The sequence below is a fragment of the Phaethon aethereus genome (assembly GCF_964289735.1).
Source record: "Phaethon aethereus genome assembly, chromosome: 1".
Classification (NCBI taxonomy): Eukaryota; Metazoa; Chordata; class Aves; order Phaethontiformes; family Phaethontidae; genus Phaethon; species Phaethon aethereus.
Window position 1 is genome coordinate 705,073 of NC_138575.1, and position 20,021 is coordinate 725,093.

At 56.0% G+C, this 20,021-nt stretch overlaps 1 protein-coding gene across 1 annotated transcript in view; it reads left to right on the plus strand.

The window, feature by feature from the left end:
- Nucleotides 1-311: 311 nt before the first annotated feature.
- Nucleotides 312-20,021, plus strand: part of SBF1 (SET binding factor 1) — a gene marked incomplete at both ends in the record, with an annotated part of 79,378 nt that continues 59,668 nt past the window's right edge. Inside the window, one exon of the mRNA XM_082013822.1 lies at nucleotides 312-366. Within this exon, the coding sequence (XP_081869948.1) occupies nucleotides 312-366 (55 nt within the window). The remainder of the gene's footprint in view (nucleotides 367-20,021) is intronic.

Consider the following 20,021-nt stretch of genomic DNA (forward strand, 5'->3'; position numbering starts at 1 on the left):
GCCGGGGTCCCCGCACACGCGTGTCAGGGCACACCCGTGGCCGGCGCAGCTCGCGGCCGAACCCCGACCCGGCCCGGGGAACCCCCTGGACGCGGCCCCGCCCCCGCCGGGCCCCGCCCCGCCCCTCCCGGTGCGCCCAATGGGGCGCGTCGTTCCGCCCCCCGCGGCGGTGGCGGCGCAGGCGCAGAGCGGGCGGGCCGGGCCGGCCGCGCGAGGGGCCAAGATGGCGGCGGTCGGCGGGGCGCGCGGGCGGGCGGGCAACGCGGCGGCGGCGGGGCTGTGAGCGCGGCGCAGCGGCCGCCGCCCCCGCCATGGCCCGCCTGGCCGACTACTTCGTCCTCGTCGGCTACGACCCCGGCAAGCGCGGTGAGCGGCGGCGCGGGGTGGCGCGGCGCGGGGCCGGCGGGGGCGCGACCGCTGTCACCCGCCGCGGGGGAGGGGCGCGGGCGGCGCCGCGCGTGGGGCCGCGGGGGGGGGGGGGAGTACGACGGACACGGGGACGGGCCCACGGGGGGCCGCGCCGGCCGTGGGTGCGGGTCCGGGTGCGGGCCGCGCCCGCGCGACGTGGCGGGCGCCGGACTGGGCCCGCGGGCGGGCCCGCCGCCGGTACCGGGAGCGGCCGCTGCAGCCCGGCGGGGGTGGGCGGGCCCGGCCGGGGTGGCGTGGGGCCGGGCAGCACTGGGCAGGGCGGAGGCCGCTTCCCCCGGGCCGGTCTCCCCCTGCCAAGCCCCGGGCAGGGCCGGGGCAGAAGCGCCGGCGCTGGGTGTGCACGGCGGCAGCCGCCTCCTCCCCGGGGCTGACGGGCCTTTCCCGTCCACCGGCGGCCCGAAGCGCCTGTGCGCGGCTCTGCTGAAGCACAGTTTGTGTCCCTTCGGGGGTGCCCCCGCCCCGCCGCCGCTCCGCGGTGGGGATCTCTGCCCTCGCTCGCCGGGAAGGGCCGGTGCAGGCCCGAGCCCCCCGGGACGGGGCCGTTGTGCCCCAGCCGGTGCCGGGCCGGCGGTTGTGCAGCGGCCGAGCCGCGGCACTCCCGGCTCGCCGCTCTGGGTAAAGACCCCGGCCCTGGTTGTGATAAGAACGAGCTTTGTCGGCATTATAAACGAGGTTAAATGTACCTAAAATTAGGACTTTCTTGCAGAGTGCGTATCAAGAGCATCCCTTCCCCAAATTGCACGTTGAAGAGGCTGTTGGCTGGAATGTTTTAAGCGTGTGCGCAGAGCTGAGGAGAGGGAACCCTTTTGCACACAGCGCCTGTTAAACCGTGGGTTTGATTATTACGGGAAGCTGTTGAGACTGAGAGCTTAGTTGACAGTCAGAGCGGTTGCACAGTTGTACGGGTGCGAGCGTTGGCAGCGCTCCGTGCAGATCCCCGCGCCCGTCGCTGCGCCGGGGGCTCCCCTGTGGGAGGCGGGAGCTCCGGGAAGTGCGGCGTGCAGCTCCACTGCAGGTCCGGCACCGGGGCGGTGTTTGGGCTGGAGAGCAGGCAGCCCGAATAAGAGTTTTGTGTGTTCCGAGTAGTGTCTGATCACGTGGCGAGGTGTTTTATTATTATTCTTGCAGGTGTCTGTCTTCCCCCGCTGTCCCAGCATCCCACCGGAGCGGGAAGGAGTTGCGCTTTCCCCCACAGTGCCCTCGTGCTGTGCCCGGGTCAGACTCTGCCTTGGAGCAGATGCAGCGGCCTCTCGGGAGCGAATGGAGGGCTGTGGTGATGCTTTGCAGTTGTACCGTCTTCACCTCACTTCTGCGTGCTGCCTCTGGGGCCCCGGAGCATTTCCTTCTGCATCTTCTTGCTCGCCTCGGCCTCCCTCGTGGAGCTGCGGCTGATATCGGCAGTGTAAAACTGGTGGTGCTTTGCAGTGGTTAGTAACTGGTTGGGAACAGCGGGGCTTGTGGAGCAGGTGAGCACTTTAGTCTTGTGTTCCTTGTCTTGAGACTCGGAAGCCTGAGTTTCAGAAGGGAGTGATAAATGCCATGCATCTTCCTAGTGTCATTTGAGACTTGTTTGGGGAAGACGGGCAGCGCTCCGAGGTGAAGTGGTTAATTGCAGTGGGACGTTAGCAAGGAAAGAGCTCGCAATTAATGAATTGAATGCTCTGACTTAAACATTCACTGTATTATTTCAAATCTCATCTGTAGCATACAGGCCACAGAACTGAGCTGAATTCTCTTGTGTTTGGGCTAGTACAGACCTCGGCAAAACATCCAGCCTTGACTTGGAAACCATTAGCAGGTTTTGGTAGTATAAAAACCTGCCAGCAGCTGTGGCACTTGTCTGGTGGTGGCTGTCCCAGGAAAAATGTCTCTGTGTATAGCCTGAACCTACCTGACCTCAGCCGCTGGCCGTGGGTTTGAGGGCCCCTCGAACCAGATGGCACAGGCACGGTGGTGTTACCTCTGCTCTTGGCAAAGTGCTTTTAGAGTGTAGTCCTGTTTTAATTAGTGATGTAGTTGAAGGTTGCAGGCCTTTCCTAGATCGTATTTCGGCTGGGCAGAGCCGCCTGAGGTCTGTGGGGCTGCTGCTTCCCTGTGACCATGGATGGAGACCTCGTCACTGCCTCGGGGGCTCGGGGCCCATGGGGTCACTCCGCAGCCAAGGGTGGCTGTGATCTGCTCCGCTTTCTACAACTCCGGAGGTCTTTTGCCCCGGCTGCTGGCACGGCAGAGAATTTGGCACCTCTGTTGCGGTCGGTTGGCAGAAGACATGCAGCTGTCTTCCTCGAGCACGGCAAAGCTATGAGGTGGGGAGACGTGTCCAGGACACCGTGGGGAACTACCACTGCAGAGCCCGAGCCTCCTTGCTGCTGAGGTAACGGGCTCACAGGTGGCCTCGCCGCGGTGAGGTACCAGCAGTCGGGGCACCCGCTGCCCAAGAACGGCACTGGCCAGCACCACCTAAACAGCTGGTCAGGCCAGTGACAGCTAAAGCAAAACCCTTTCCCGTCCCAGTTTGTAGGTGCCAGAGTGCTCTCCCGAGCTGTGTGACAGGTGGGTTGAAGCAAGACGTATGTCCGAGTGGTGTGCCACCCACGAGGATCTGTCCGCGAAGGATGTGAAGATTGATACCGGTTATTTCATTTTTGGGATCAATATGGCAACACTTGTTCCCCATGTGTTGTCCTGTTTTCACATTCACCCTCCCTACAGGCAGCTTAGATAATGTTTGTAGGAAGGGCATGCTGCTCTCATCTGCGAGTGACTAATTGCTTTACAGGTTGGTTTAGTCTCGGCAGAACCGTAGCCTAGGCGGCAGGCTGCCGCGGCCGTGCCATGCTGGCACCTCCCTGCCAGCTGTAAACAAACCGGGGATGAGCGCGGCAGGGAGGAACCCGCACAGCAGCCGGATGGGACCCTCTGCGCGCGGCTGCCGAGGAGTCCGTGTGCCAGTAGGGTTAACGGTTGGCAGGGACGGGCTTGCAGTTGGGGACGGTGAAAGGGGAAGGTCTGCTGGGGCGATGGGACCTGAGGTAGCTCTGCATCGCCTCCAGAGACAGAATCACAGACTCATTGAACAGTTTGGGTTGGAAGGTACCTCTAAGGCCATCTAGTCCAACCCCCCCTGCCATGAGCAGGGACATCTTCAACCAGATCAGGTTGCTCGGAGCCCCGTCCAACCTGACCTGGGATGTTTCCAGAGATGGGGCATCGACCACCTCTCTGGGCAACCTGGGCCAGGGTTTCACCACCCTCACTGGGAAAAATGTCTTCTTTAGATCTAGTCTGAATCTGCCCTCTTTTAGTTTAAGACCATTACCCCTTGTCCTGTCACTACAGGCCCTGCTAAAAAGTCTGTCCCCATCTTTCCTATAAGCCCCCTTTAAGCCCTGGCAGCTGCAGGAAGGTCTCTCCGGAGCCTTCTCTGCTCCAGGCTGAGCCCCCCCAGCTCTCCCAGCCTGTCCTCATAAGGTGTTAATGTAGCTCAGCGCAGTTTTGTGGGAACAAAACCGAAAGCGAGAGAGACGGGCTCGAGGGCTGAAGCGGGGTTTGGCAGAGCCAGCATGGGGCTGGGTGCTGCGATGGTGGAGGACGGCATGTCCACAGTGTTTGCTGGGGTTTACGGGCAGCATCTGCTCCTGGTGCAGAGCGTTATCTTCCTAAAGGGCCTGGTCCTCCCCGTCACACGCAGGCTCGTGACCCAGAGTTGTGATGGCTGCTGGAAGCAGCATCTCTGCTGGCGTTCTACTCATCTGGAAGGATGAGAAAAAGGACCGTTAACTCTTTCCAGAAACATGTTGTCTGTCTGTGAAACCGGTGTCTTCGCGGTACAGCAGGAGATCCTCTGGCTGGGCAGTGTGACCGTGAGCTGGACTGGTGGGCCGGCGTCCAGCCTCTTTTCCTCCAGTTTTGCGAGCTCTGCTCCGGTGTGCTGAGCCGCTGGTTGCAGCGGTTGTGCCCCGGGAAGCAGAGCACCCACATACTACACTGAGAAGAAGCTGCGGCTGCCTGATGCTGATGTCTTTGCGTCCCGGTCGGTTGTGGCTGCAGCCACGGTTGCCGTACACCGAGCCACCTCCTGCGTCCGTGCGCTTGTGTCGGGAGAGGGGCTGCGTGCTGCCGGGGCTCCGGGTGAATGTATGGAGCTGAACGTGCCCCAGCAGTGGGAAATGGGTCTTTTCATATGGGAGTGTTTGTCATATTGTGTCATGATTGCTCACATTATTCTCTGTAAATGGATGTTTTTAAGCCTCTTGGCTCTTATCATGGATGCAGACAAATGACTGCTTTGCAAAGCCAGGACTTCTGGCTGCTTTTTGCCTCGGGATCCGGGAGGTTTTTCTCTGTGCATCCGCCGTGGCCTGCCTGAGAGTCCAGGACAGCTCAATTTCAAAACATGTTTAGCATGGATGAAGGGCTTATCTTTGAGTTTTCTATACGGAGCACTGAGTGAGACATGGCCTCTTCCCTGTGGGGGACTAGAAAACAAGGAAACAAACGGGGGGTTTAGAATACACGCATTTCTGAATAAGCCATTGACAATCTGCTGCTGTTTCTGCCGTGGCCGAGTTCGCAGCTGTCCAGCCCTCCCCAGCGCAGGCGAGCGCTGGGTGCTGCGCGCTCTGGCCGAGCCTCTGAGGTTCCCCCCGGGTAAAATGCAGCAGCGGAGGAGGAAAAGCCTTTCGGCTGGGTGGGCGGTGGGTGACTCGACATCTCCTCGGCTTTTCCGCGGCAGATTGTCACGCTGGCTCAAACCCTGGGTGTGCTGTTGGAGGCTAGTAACGATGGCAAGGCCACGCGGCGTCACTCCCCCATGGGATGGCAGCCCTGCGTGTCCCCGGTGGCGTGCCCCACTGCTTGCCACACCACCGCCTGAGCCCGGGTTTGCTTCTGTGGGGTTCACCGCCTCGGGGGGGGCACAGGCTGAGCTGCGTGCCAGGGTCTGGTAGACGCAGACCCTGCTGCAATGCCTGCTGCTATCTGCTCCAAAAATGAGATTGCAGCTGCCTCCCAGGGCCCAGGCAGCCTGGGAGGGGTGCTGGTTTTCTGCGGGGGCACAGGGGCTAGTGTGGAGGCTGGCAAGGCTGCTCAGATGGCCCGGCTGAGCTGCGGGGGTTGCAGCATTTTCCGTATTTCTTTGCAGTTGTGGAGACTGGAGCATCGTCCTACATTTAGCGTACTCTTGCTGTACTGAAACGTAGCTCCTTCAGCATGCCTGGCTGCTCCTGCGGCCAGGGCTGGGGTTTGGACACATTAATTCTGGTTTTGAGCTTCTGTGGGAGGTAAGGGTGGTGGTTGAGAGGAAAGTGCCTCCCTGCTTGGTGCTGTCTCTTTCTGTGAAGTCTTTGACGCAACTTCTGGTGGCGCAGGCCCCGTGCAGACAGCCTGAGGAACGAGGACGCAGGCGTGATGCGTCCTGCGCTCCTCCGAGGTGCTCGCAGCTCCTCTGCCTCTCAGGCTTTCACTGCACAGCTGGAGCCGATGCCTGGAGTGAGGAGCGAACACTGAAAGCCAGAGAAGCTGAAGTAAAGCCGCTGGGCAGAGGAGAGCTCTCGTGGCTCGTCCTGCTACTGTCCCACCCGTGTTTTGAGTTGGTTTTCAGCCTGAGTGTGCCAGGCTCGCTGCTGCTGCAAGGTGTCCATGCAGCTCTCGCGGGTGGGAGGCATTTCTAGCTGGCAGTAAAAGTACTGTCAAGCGTGGAGCTGGCCAAGTGACTCATCGATTTGACTCAGATCTCGTACTGCGCACATCTAGCAGAAAAACCCCATCCGTTGCAATGCCTCCGGTGGTTGCTAGCAGCGAGCTCTGTTTGCTATATAAATATTTGCAGAGGGGACCTCGGAAAGAGAGGCTGTAATCCCTGTACACGCCACCTGCGAAGCTGCCTGTCTTCTGTCAGGTCACCTGGCTGCTTGAAAGGAGAGAATGTCGCAGCCGTCGGGGTGGATGCCTGTCGAAGGGGGTCACCGTACCCCTGGCAGCCGCCAGCCCCCACGCCACAGCATCCCAGCTGCACTGGGCGGCCTGGGAGCTGTAGCTCCTCTCATCCCCGATGCTCTATTAATACTTCTCTCGTTCTCTTTGAACTTTTGCCCAGGAACTGAAGCTCTGTGTGCTGCGGATCAAAAACCAGGGAGTCAGATGCCTGACAATGACATGGGATTAGATCTGCCATTGCCAGGTCTGATGGTTGGGTGGTGGGGTTAGTCCAGCAGTGTCCTGTCTTTGATAGGTCTCAGCACTTCCAGTTTCCTTCAGGTGCTTATGTAGATTGGAGGAGATGAATCCTGCGGTCACCGTAAGATTCATGAGATGGCAGGCCCTGAAAGCCATCGTTTGTGCAGTCTGGACTCTGCTGCTGTTTCTCCACAGCTGCCTAAGTCCATCCTGCTTGCTGGGCCAGCGGCGTGGTGCCGCCAGTGCACAGGTATGAAGACTCCAGCCGTCCTGGCAGCAGAGCCACAGCCTGCCTTCTGCTGCCGTCACGGGCACGCCAGCGTCTGCGTGGGCGGCTTCTGAAACCTTCTTGCGTTTGCAGGGTCCGGTGAGCCCGTCGCCAGCCAGCACGCCACGGGCACAGCCACAGCTCCTGTGCAGGCTGGTGACGGGCCTTGCTCGGGTGCCTGTTCCCCGCTGCCGCGGTCTGCGCAGGGTCTCTCTTCTCTCCCCGGCACCGCTTCTTTCTACCCTGTACCTCTTTCTGAGGCTGTTTCCTGAGGCTGCCAGAGCTTGGTTCAGTCGACGAGCACCGGCAGCCTCTCCCGGAGGTGTCAGGGCAGCTGGAGCCCCTGCGGCTGTCTTGTGCGGTCGGCAGCTCCATTCCCCAAAGGTCACTGAGTGGGACGATGCTCTGAAACAATCTAAATACGGCACAAGAAGCATCTTGGTGTAAAGCTTTCCACGGGCTCACCTCTGTGAGTTGTAAACCTATGATGTCGCTTAAGAGAAAATGGAAAATTTTCCCTACCCCATTGTGGGTGATCCTCCTTTTTCATGGGGGAATAAATGCATTTTATATCAGTGTGGGATGAGTCGTTTTTTTGCCTGGAGCAATACCCGAGCAGGATAAATTGGCACGAATGCTTTAGTGCTCTGGTCTAGTCGTTTCTGCCCCTTTGTGAGGAGACTCTCCCGTGGCTGGCTGGATTTCGTTGCCGGAAGCTCCTGTTGTTGTGACCATTGCTGAGAGGGTAGCTGGTGTTCGCATGGCTGCGTAACACCTGTGTCACGGTTTCGGGAAAGTGGGTGAACGTGAGGAGGAAGCATCAGTCTAAAACATATGTTGTAACCAGATTCTTTAACTGCTCATAATATTTTGTTTACTGCCAGTGAGAATTTTGCAAATTTCTTTTTTGTTTCTCTCACTTGAGCTCGTGTTTATCTCAGTTTGAGCAGGAATCTGAAGACTTTGTTTGCAGCAAGTTTCATTTTCCCATTTCCAGTGCTGCGATGCTAGGCTTGAAAAGCAGCTGTGGTTTTATGGATGCTAAAAACACAAACAAAAAAGACTTGGCCCCGAGGTAGAAATGTGCCCTGGAGTTCCTCGGGTTGCCCAGCTGCACGCCCTGTGGGAGCTCCCGCTGCGGTGCCGGGGTGGGAGGAGGAGTTCACCATGAAAACCCCTTCGGTTTGGTTACCCTGAAACACCCAAGGGGATCAGAGGAGCGGGGAGGTCGTACTGCTGAGCTGGGGAAGCTTTTTCTCCACCTCTCGCCGCTATCGTGGCACGAAGCCTTCCGGGGCCGGGCTGCTTGTCTCTTCCTCTCTGTGGCTATAACGCTTTTGACACTAAATGCTCTTGTTAGGTCAAACCAGACATCTGAGAGCCTGCAAGCGCCTTGGGGCAGGGATCATCCTGCTTCTAGGAACCTATCTTTCCCATATCCAAACCATGTTCATCCCTTCCAGTTTTGCAGCTGGTAAAAGGGGAGGCACAGAGGGTTTGGTAAAAGTGGCAGCAGTTACTGGTGAGAAGGGGCAGGCGGCGGAGGCCGGTGTGTGTGGAAGAGCAGCCCTTCATCTCCCAGGAGCAAAGGCCTTTTTCTCCCGCTGGTCTTTATGGTGTGGCTCCAAGTGCCACGTGTCAGTTTGCAGGGAACAGTCTGCATGTTTGGCAGCTGCTGCTGCCTTGTAACTGAGATTTGGATAGTCTTGCACGTTATTTTTATGTTTCTGAATGCTTTTTGATCAAGGCGATGCAGCAGGAAGTTTTTTTGGGGGAGGAAAAACTGAGTCTCTTGGTCTCTACTCATTAGATGTATTTTTGTGTTGTGGGTAGCTGTAGGAAGTGGAGCCAAAAGCTAGTCAGGCTGCTTACCTCTTCTCTGTAGGGCATCTTCCTCCCCAAACCAGAGGTTTCCAAAATGTGCTGATTACCCAGATAACCACGCTTTTCAGTCTGGCTGAGTTGCACCCTTTCTGATGATGAACCATTCTGGCATCGAAGCCGAGAGGACCAGTGTTCTTCTGCAGGTGTCGCTCACCCTGCCCCAGACTCTGACAGCTTCTGATCTGGGGGAATCACAACCACGATGCACCGCTGGGTCTCGGCCCTCCAGAATGCCTCCTGCAGACCCTGGGGCGAGTTTTGGTCCCCCTGCCTGCGTGCACTGCCTCCACGGGCAGCGCCGGTTGGCCTTGTGCAGACCACTCCTCTTGGCAGTCTCCAAGTCAACTCCGCTCCTAAACTGCAATAATGTTGCTCTTTTAGACTGGGAAAAGACTTCAGAGCTTGTTTTAGGGACCTTACCTGAATGTATTAACTACTGACTCATCAGCCTCACCTCTCTGCCTGGGAAGATCATGGAACAGATCCTCCCAGAAGCTATGCCAAGGCACATAGAGGGCAGGGAGGTGATTTGAGACATCCAGCATGGCTACACCAAGGGCAAGTCCTGCCTGATCAACCTAGTGGCCTTCACTGACGTGTTCACTCATCCTAGGACAAGTGAAGAGCTACCAGTGTTGTCTATCTGGACTTCTGCAAGGCCTTTGACAGGGTCCCCCACAACATCCTTCGTTCTACACTGGAGAGATACGGATTGATGGGTGGACTGCTCAGTGGATGAGGAATTGGTTGGATGGTTGGATCTAGAGGGTAGTGGTCAATGGCTCAATGTCCAGATGGAGATCGGAGGCGAGTGGTGTCCCTCCAGGGTCTGTATTGGGACCAGCACTCTTTAATATCATCATCAATGACATAGTGGAATCGAGGGCACCCTCATCAAGTTTGCAGATGACACCAAGCTGAGCGGTGCGGTTGACCCGCCTGAGGGACGGGATGCCATCCAGAGGGACCTGGACAGGCTCAAGGAATGGGCCCGTGCAAACCTCATGAGAGTCAACAAGGCCAAGGGCAGGGTCCTGCACTGGGGTTGGGGCAACCCCCGGTATCAGCACAGGCTGGGGGTGAAGGGCTGGAGAGCAGCCCCATGGAGAAGGACTTGAGGGTACTGGTGGATGAAAAGCTGGACATGAGCCAGCAATGTGCACTTGCAGCCCAGAAGCCAACCGTGTCCTGGGCTGCCCCCAAAGCCGCGTGGCCAGCAGGGCGAGGGAGGGGATTCTGCCCCTCTGCCCCGCTCTGGGGAGACCCCCCTGCAGTGCTGCATCCAGCTCTGGAGCCCTCGGCACAGGAGAGACATGGACCTGCTGGAGCGGGGCCAGAGGAGGCCCCAGCAATGCTCCGAGGGCTGGAACAGCTCTGCTGGGAGGACAGGGTGGGAGAGCTGGGGGGTTCAGCCTGGAGCAGAGAAGGCTCCGGGGAGACCTTCCTGCAGCTGCCAGGGCTGAGGGGGGGCTTAGAAGAAAGATGGGGACAGACTTTTTAGCAGGGCCTGTAGCGACAGGACAAGTTAGTAAAACTAACGCTTTAATTAGTGCCCTCTTTTAGAGGGCAGATTTCCACTAGATCTAAGGAGGACATTTTTGACAAGGAGGGTGGTGAAACCCTGGCCCAGGTTACCCAGAGAGGTGGTCGATGCCCCATCCCTGGGAACACCCCAGGTCAGGCTGGACGGGGCTCTGAGCACCCTGATCTGGTTGAAGATGTCCCTGCTCCCGGCAGGGGGTTGGACTAGATGGCCTTGAAAGGTCCCTTCCAACCTAAACTATTATATGATGTCTTGTTTTGGTTTAGATACATGCAGTCATGTGTCTAATGTTTTGAGAACGGGGCTGTGTGTCTGTTAGTGGAAACCTGGAAAACCTGTGGGGAATTACAGGCGAGACCGCCTGCTCGGGCTGTCGGGCAGCGCCAGGCAGGCGCAGAACTGGCAGGCGTTTCCAGGCGCGGTGGTAGGACCAGCTGCCCCTTTGGCTGCAACAGTCCGGCAGTTGTTGCAGCATTAACATGCTCGTGTCAACACCCGCGGCGCGTCCTGCTTGGGACGGCTGTGTGTCCCAGTGCAGCGCGTGAGCACGACTGCGGCAGTCAGCGCTGGTTATCTCCGTCTTCATCTGTCAGGTTTTCAGCTGCATTGTTCCAGTGGTGAACTTGGAAGCGAGAGGAGCTTGATCCCCGGGCAGATAACACGGCACAGAGCGCGCACGTCGCGTCTCCTCTTCTCCTGCCTGCCCGTGCTGCCTGCCCCGTGCCGGCCGTCGCTCCGGCGCGGCTGGGGTCACCCCGACGGGCGGTGGGAGCGCAGGGGTGGGAGAGGCGGTCAGCGCAGCTGCCGCTGTGTCCGCTGCCGAGCGGAGAGTGGGGATACTGTCCTGCCTTTGAACACAACATCTCTGTTCAGCCCTGAACGGGGCGAAGCTGGGGGACAATTGTTTGCTTCAGCTTCTTCTGGAGGAGCGGCTATGGTGGCAGCAGGGGTACCAGCATCGTGAGTCGTATTTAGAAATGAGTAAAACTGCAGCCCTCGCAGGTTTGCGCATCATCTGAGGCGCGCAGGATGCATGGTGCCAGTGAGGAAGCAGTACGTTGGATGGCACTTTGGACTTGGTCAGCCGTGGACGGGTACAGCGCGGGTTCCTTTGGAAAGGTGGGTGGTTAGAATCCCGGAGAGAGAAGCTCCAGAGTGAGAGAAATGTGAACTTAGCAGACTTGATTAGGAAGGAGGTTGGGCAATATGCGTGGTACCAAAGATAGACTGCTCCATTTTACCTTCCTAAGGAGAAGAACAAGATCTGTGCCGATTTAGGCAGTAACTATCTGCAGGAGTGACTCCTATGGGTTATCAGTGAGGCAAGGCGCTCAAACGCTACGTCCAGTGATGTGTCAGATATTTATGTGGATGAGAATACCTGAGGTGATGTTAGGAAGGAGGAGGAAAGAAGGTGCTGCCTGACCGCCCAGACCAGCTCGAATCAACAGACGCACTGGAGGAAGCTCCCGTGCAGGCAGCTAAATCCACGCTTCACATGCACCTGCTTGGCCCGTGTCAGAGATTAAACTCGGGCACCTCGTCTTAGTATGATGGTTCCTGCTCATTAGATCTATTTGAGGTGTTAAATTGGAGAAGGAAAACACAGCCTTGTGCCTTGGGACATCTACAGTGTGGATGAGGATGCGAGCCCCTCACTACAAAAAGGACGTTGAGATGCTGGAGCGTGTCCAGAGAAGGGCAAGAAGATCGTGAGGGGTCTGGAGCACAAGTCTGATGAGGAGCAGCTGAGGGACCTGGGGTTGTTTAGTCTGGAGAAGAGGAGGCTGAGGGGAGACCTTATCGCTCTCTGCAACTCCCTGAAAGGGGGTTGTGTTGAGGTGGGGGTTGGTCTCTTCTCCCAAGTAACCAGTGATAGAACGAGAGGAAATGTCCTCAAGTTGCACCAGGGGAGGTTTAGATTGGAGATTAGGAAAAATTTCTTTACTGAGAGAGTGGTCAGGCATTGGCACAGGCTGCCCAGGGAGGTGGTGGAGCCACCATCGCTGGAGGTGTTCAAAAAACATGTGGACGTGGCACTTCGGGACATGGTTTAGGGGGCATGGTGGCGTTGGGTTGATGGTTGGACTTGATTTTAAAGATCTCCTCCAACCTTAATGATACTGTGACTGTGTGAAAATCAAGATTAGTGAGCTGTACGGGCTGTGATAACGGGAAGTTTGCTGCTGACTGTGGGCACAGGCAGCGCTTTTTTCCCCTAAAGGGTGAGGAATGACGGTGCCCTTCTCCGTTTGAGGAGCACTTGGATCCTGAAGTGCAATGGCAGACGTCGCCCGGCAGACACATGCTGGGCATGGGCAACGCAATCGCGCGGCGGGCGTTTGCGACCGAGGAGGGCTTGGGGACCGCGTCTGCCCGGACGCAGTCGCCTCAGCGAGGGATGCGCTGTTGCTGCGCGGGAGAGCGCGGCGGCAGCGGGAGCGCTGGTGCTTTTGTGAGCTGGAAGTTGAAGGACGTAAACAACCAGTTATGCAAAACTGCGCAGGGGAGAGCTGGGTGGCGCGGCACCACTGTGACAGGTTTTGGAAGAGATGTTAATTATAGCCTCCCTTAATGAGCCGGGAGAGAACCATATGTTGTTAGCGTTTGCAGCTGATGTGAAATTGAGAGAAAGGAGTTGCTGGTATCTTAAAGAACAAAAATTTTGAGAGCTGCTAAGCTCTTGCTGTGATTCACTCCGGAATGAAATTAAGTGTCCTGCAGCAACAGTCAGAGACTTTTCTGAGGGAGCCGGGCAGAGCCCCACTCTCCGGCAGGCGAGAGCAGCCTGGAGTGCCTGTGTTTGGAGAGGGGGAATAGGCACAGCACGTGGCTGAGGTTCGGGCTTCGTGGATCCCTGGGGGAGACTGCCGTGCTGCCTGTGCCTCTGCCGTCGTGCTCAGCTCGGGGCCCCCCCTTCCAGGGAGGGTGCTCGGTTCAGGTGGGCTTGTGCGCCCAGCATGACGAGGAGATTAAAATATATTTAAGCTGGCTAAGCAGTAACTAAGAAGACGTACCCCCGCAAGTATCGGAGCAGTGTAAATGCCGTACGGTCTGATGTAGCCCGGTGTGTTTAGCAAGGTGTTGGGCTGGGATGCAGAGGTTCCGTGCCACGCCTGGAGGAAGGTCTCCGTAAGTGTCTTTGTGCCACTGGCACCTGAGCCCTTCCTAGCCATGGAGCTGCCTCTTCGACCGGAGGAGCTTGGCTAGAGGAGGACTGCTTCAGCAGGCTGCTTCCGCCTCCCACACCTGGAACGCTCTTACATCAGTTTTGCATTTGTTTTATTACCGACAAAATGTCAGCGTATTTGGAGCTGTCAGCCCGGAGGCGAAGGGGAGATGCTGAGAACCACTGCAGAGCTGTGCAGCTTGCATCTGGACGTGGGGTGTGTTTGAGGGGCCTGGCCTTTGGCTTTTGGGGCTATAGCAGTCCAACTTGTGCACCAAGCCGTTGTCTCTGCTGTGCCCGTTTCTGGTCACAGCAGACAGCAAGTGGTGGGGACAGTCTCGTCCCAGAGCTTGCGCTGCTCCCAGCACCCATCTTGGGAGCTTCTCGGAGCGCTCCCAGCCTGGGTCCTTTACCCGTGTCATCTCTCCGCATCCGCCTCCTCCAGGCACATAACCATGCTGTTCCTGTCAGCCACCTGCCGAGGAAGGGGATCGATGCAGAAGGACCCTCCCAAAATGCTGGTGTTGGGGTGGGTCAGGCGATGCTGGAGCGGCTGTGGCAGCTCCAAGTCGTGGCTGTTCCCATGGGTGTGGAGCCGACAGCGGAGCGGCTCGGTGATGGGGGACTGGCTGGACCAGGAGAGTTGAGATAGCCAGGGGTCTTGACTGGGCTGCAAGCCCTTGTGTGCCGTGGACATCAGCGGTCGTCTTAAAGTTGACTTGAGTACAGCCAAGCAAAGCAGGATTTCCTTTCTTGAAGTTTCTTGGGAGAGGATCTGAGAATCGACGTGCGTGTTCTGCAGCCAGTGCTTGTCTGTCAGTGTCTTCTGCTGGATTGTCCTGTGGTTTTGAGTTGGAGGAACACCTTTATTTGTAATTTTATTCATTTATTTAAAAATGAGTTGGGAACAAAAAGTGATCCTGTGGCATCAGGGGAGATCTTTCATGTTTTCTTACTTCAGTTCTAGGATAAACTCTGGCTGGTTTTGGTCACTGTGTTCGTTTTTAATTTTCCAGTCTGTTCTAGTGCCGCTTTCCTTGACAGCTCAGCACGATGAGTGCATCTCTGTGGATGGGAAAGCGTGAAGTCCCATCTGAGGATTTCCTTCAAAATTTTCCGTACAGCAGAGGCCTTGCTGAACTGGCCTGCCTGCCCATGCTGCGAAGCATGGCCGCAGGCAAAATCGCTGCCCTGGCTGCCGTGCTGGCAGAGGTGCCGTGCCGGCGTGGCTCTGGGCGGCTGGAGGAGAGGGGGACTGTGGCCTTGTGTGTCCTGAAGCCATGAGCGGTCTTTCCTAACCCAACTCATTTCTTTCTAGCAGCCCAACAGTGTGTGACTGTGGGAGGTTTCTGCTGCTGGTTCAGTAAATTCAACTTCTTGTTCTTCTGTCTTTGGCTTCAAGCTCTCCAAGTTTCTCTCAGCTGTCTTGACTCTGGTCCATGTTTTCACTTAACTTTTTATTTTCCTCTCTGTTGACTGGTTTTTGGCTGTGTTTGAAGGCTGCTTTGCTTGTTTCACATATTGGTCTGCATCCTTACTGTTTTAACCTTACCATCTTTCTGTTAAATCCCTGTGTGTGTTTTTTCCTCTGTAAGTCCTGGCAATGGAGGTCACTTTACCATCATATTAATGCAGACGATGGAAGTGCTGATTCTCTTCTTTGGACCTTACGTTTTCTTGACAACTCTCGCCTTATAGAATTGACTTTTAAAAACGTTGCACCTCTTGGAAATGGCTCTCCAGCGAGGATGTCAGAATTTCATACTGTTTTTTAAAATGCCGATGCATGAACTTGAGGTTTGCCATATGGTTTGGACTTGTGTCTCGTCAGAATGAACTGTTCGGAGAGCTTCACCCGGGAGCAGCTCCGACGCCGTGCTGTTCAAACGTGCGGGAGCGTAGCCTCCACCTGCAGTCTCCCAGTTTAGCAAGACATTCGAGGGGTAGCGGAGAGCACGAGAAGTAGGTAAGACGTGGACCTTGAGAGCCTCTCAATTCAGGAGTGTGGCCATGGAGGGGTTTATTGCAGGACCCTCCCCTGGGGCAGCTCGGTGGCGGTGGGTGCTTCCAAGGTGCTGTGGTCTAAGCCGGTGTGATCCTTCAGCACCGGTTGTGGAGTTTGCTGTGGCAGGACTGTCTGTGACCTGCGGGTAGGGAGCTCTTGCTATCGAAGGAACTTTCTTCCTCCCGTCACCTCTGCGCATGGCATGGCAAGGGCCGCCTCCAGCCTCTGCTGCGCGAGGTTTTGCTCCGGCGTGGTGCTGGATGTTTCTGGGGACCGTGAAGCGTAGCTCCAAGCTTGAGGCAATGGAGGCTACAGGCTTGTGGGTGCGAGCAGCAGGGAAAATTCCTGCCACTTCTTCTGGCCAGCTGTCCTTGCGTCAGGGCTTTATTTATGGGACTTTCTCAACTCATACCTCTGGGGGAGAAACATGAGGCCAGAATTCAAGGCTGTGAAGCAACTAGCCATTTGAAATAGCCATCTTCTGAAGCACAATTATGAGAAGGATGCTCAAGAGAGCATTTAATATCATTCTTACTAATGATGCGAATGCTGCTTTTTCCTGTTCTCGGCAGAGTACAGAATGACACTGTTGGGTTTGGGGGTGTTTTACTCATCTGTTCAGAGTGCAGCCCTGGGGTGGGTGCAGAAGAGGCTGGCTGACACTGGCTCCTCCGGGACTTGAAGGAGAGGAAGGCTGCATCACACCTGTTAGAGAACAAATGAAAATAAACCCATGGGAACTAATTGGTTTACAAGAATGGGCTGAGTTCTGTAAAATGCCACTTCAGAGGTATGCAGCTATCATCTGACTTGCTCAGGGGTGCACTCAAGGGTCTAACAGTAAGGTTATCCCGACTGTATATAATCAATACAGAAGTTAGGCAGGCCTTCCCAAGCTGAGTGTCATGACCTCTACTTCATGATGGTTTTGGCCTTTTCAGAGAAGGTTTTGCCTGTGAAAACGTGGCTACTTTCTCATAAAGGCCCTTCATAAGCATCCATGTATCTGTAGGCATATCTTGGCCCTTTCTTCTGGATATGAAACATCTCAGGTGGCGTCAGGCCAAGGAGAATAAATATGGTCTGTCATCTGACACACTAGAATGAATAGACGGCACTGCAAGTACTGTTTCTCTAGAAATTCAGCTGCTGCAGGCTTGTTGGGTAAAGTCATGAGACAAGTGTTTCACGAAAGTACAGGGACTTTGGTCCGCTGAATCATCTGCTTAGAGAAATCTGTTCCCAGCGAAGGATGCAGTAGGAAGTGCCGAGGAAAGCCGAGGCCATTCAGTCATCGGGCAGCTGAGAGCCGTGAGGTCCTGCCAAACAGCGAGAGGAGCAGCGATCATACGCCAGGCTGCAGCAGCGCAAGTCAGAGGTGTGGGCGCAGCACTGCTTTCTGGTGTCGGCACCGCCGGGGCTCCGCCAGCCAGCGTTTTCTGGCTTTCACCATGGAAGGTGCCGTTCGCTTCCATAGCTTGTGGGCATATAAAGTGTGAGTCCACATGAAGTGGCAGGTGAGAAGTAAACAACTTGGGAATGAAGGTCTGGAAAGTGTGTGTGACTAAAAGCAAATGCATTGCTGCTGTCATCGCGGTAGGATGATGGCGTGACTGCCTGAAGCGATGTGGGGTTGGGTGTTTTGACCGAGGAGGTAATTTTGGTTTGGGAGATGAAGGGCTGTCTGTAGCCATGATCCAACGTGAGCACTGGGTGTAGCTCAAGGAGGATAGATACCCTTGTGGAGTTACTAAAACAAACAAAAAACCAACCCCAAACCCCCCGAATCCAAAACCCCCGAACAGCCACACCTCCCCCAAAGTCACAGCTTTCATCCTGGTTTTGTCAGCCTGCGGAACGCAGGCGCATCCTTGGCGTTAACGGGTAATTACAGATTTTAATACCATCTGACTTCCAGTTTCCGAGTGGGAGTGCTGCGGCCCTGAAGCACTCCCCGTTCAAACGGAGGATTTTCCTGAAATCATTTCCATTGTTTTCCTCCTTGGACAACTTGTGTGGTTCGGAGGTGGATAACAGTATTCTCAGTATTAGCTCCCTTCTGTGCCCTGCGCCCCGTTTTGTTGATCCCTGAATCTTGCTTCCCTTTCCCAGGCTCTTTGGATGTCCCTGCAGTACTGAGGCAGCCTGGGAGGCCGCGGCTTGGAGAAATGGGGGTTTAGGAGATGCCCTCAGGGGACTAGGAAAATTAGCTGCCGTCTGAAGGCACTGTTCAGAGTTTCGTGGCAGAAGATGAGAACGGTTATAATGAGAAGATGGGTGGTGCTGTGGAAGTGCGAGTCGCGCCTGCGGAGCAGAGCTGCTGCACCGGCGTGAGCTGTCGTGTGTGCGCGACATGCATGAGTTCATCTTGGGTATTTTGTCTGCAACCATTATTTTCAGCTGTTTGGCCCAGTTCTAGGTGCAGTTTTATTTTTTATTTCTACTTGTACAGCTGGGGAAGGTGGATAATCCAACTCCTCTGAGGAAATAGTCCTGATAGTTTAGGAAATATATACTAGAGGGAGGTGGTGTCTACCGGCTGGGTCCTAATAAATGCTCACTTTGGTCAACTGTCTGGCGCACAGCTGCTTTGTGGATGCTGGATTTGTTCTGGTGATGTTCTCCAGGCCAGCCCGTGGAGATCATCTGTGCGTAGGCACAGCAGAGCACACCTAGAGGGGAGTGGAGACCCCAGGGAGGCAACATGTGAAGTTGAGAATTACTCCTAGAATCTCGTCAGCCTTCCTCTTCAGCCAGGACTACAGCCATCACCCTTCGTCTTGTGAGGGGGAACAGTGTCCCGGTCCCTCCTCTCCCCTCTCTGTTACCCATAATAGCACGAAAGATATAGGCATCAATAAGGTTCTCGAGCAGCTCTTTGCCCATCAGAGGCACACACACGTCAATAAACATCGTATTTGTTCTTCAGCCTGTTTTCTCCCAGGCGCAGTCTCTGTGCGACACCAGCTTTCCACCTGAAACCATATTGAAATCAAATGCTTGGACAAATGCTGCTTCTTGCATGGACCCCAAAATATTCTCAAGAGATCACAGTTCAGTAATTGGCTTGAAGTTAGTGAAACCAATCCTGCTGGGCTTGAGGAAGGCTTCATTTTTATTTATTTATTTATGTGTGTATATATGTATATAGTGGTTGAATACCACTGTTAGTAGGTATCTGGGCAGAAATCCCAAATAAAAAAGCCTTTGGATATATATTAGAAAATGGTAAATGGCAGATCCAGCATTTTATTATATGTGATAAGCTGCAGAAATGCTTTAATACGTGTAGGTGTAGGTCATCCCCCCGGACAGGGAAGTTAGCTGGCAGGGCGGCTCGCCCACGTTGCAGAGCGTGCCGTGCTGCGTGCCATGCTCAGCGCAGCCTTTTCCCTGCAGCAGGACAACAAGGGACAACCGTAAAGGAACACTTTTAATCTTCTTTGCAGATTTAAATTGATATTAAAATAGGGTATTTAAGTTACTCGCCTTCAGTCAGTTAATCCCCAGCACTGCAGACCCTCATGGTGCTGCTGCCTGCCCTGCCGGCTTGCAGGGCTCGGGGGTGAGGAGCCGGCTGCGGAGCCGGGGTGAGGAGCTGGAGATCAGCAGGCGAGGGCAGTGCCCACGGCTGAGGGTAGGAAGTACTTTCTGAGCTGAGACCCAAAGTGCTTGTTGCTGGCTTTTCCCCCCAGCTGTACGCAAGGGTGCGGGCAGCGCAGGGCCGTGACCGCAGGAGACTCCAGCAGTCAGATCTCCGAGTCCCAGGATACTCTGAGGGCGAGCGGTTCCTCCTCCTCTTCCCAGTGCTCAGCCCTGCTGGGCTTTTGCTTTGCGTGGACATTGTTGGGTTTCCTTTATCATCGCTCCCTGAAGTTTGACCTGAGGGATGTGAGCAGCGCTGATGACGACCTCGTGCACCAAGATGCTGGTTGGGGAGTGCGGGCAGCAGGTACGAGCAGGATGGGCAGCGCCTCGGTGTGTGGCTGCCAGCGTTGCCCTGCCTTCTCCTCGGGAGCCTTGCAGGGCGGAGGAGCGAGCAGCACACCCACTCAACTTACGTGCTGCGGGCAGGTGGGTGAGTTGCATGAGAAACACAGCACCGTGGTGAGAAGGAAGACAGGGAACCCGAAAACGGTGGGGAAGGGTGGACAGTGAGAAAAGGATACAGCTCATGGGGTGGGAAGGGAAGAAAGCGTGTCCTGCCCCGCAGGACAGCACAGAGCCAAAGCGGTGGAGGAGAGACGTGCAGCTCCTCCGAGGCAGCAGCATCAGGTGACCTTGCTGATAAGTCCCCAGCTGCAGTGGTGGGCCAGGGAACCTGTCCTGTGTGTCCCCGCCAGCGGCGCAGCGTGCACTCTTAGGCTTAGATGGGGAGGGCAAGGCTCCTGTGGGATTTGCAGGTCTTCTGCCAGATGGAGAGACTACCAGGCGTTAAAGTAAATCCCGGATTTACCCGTGTTCTCCAGCAGCGAAGCACGGTAAGTTGCTGGCGGTTCTGCCAGCCGGCTGAGACGAATGGGCTGCTTGACCGTGCTGGCGCGGG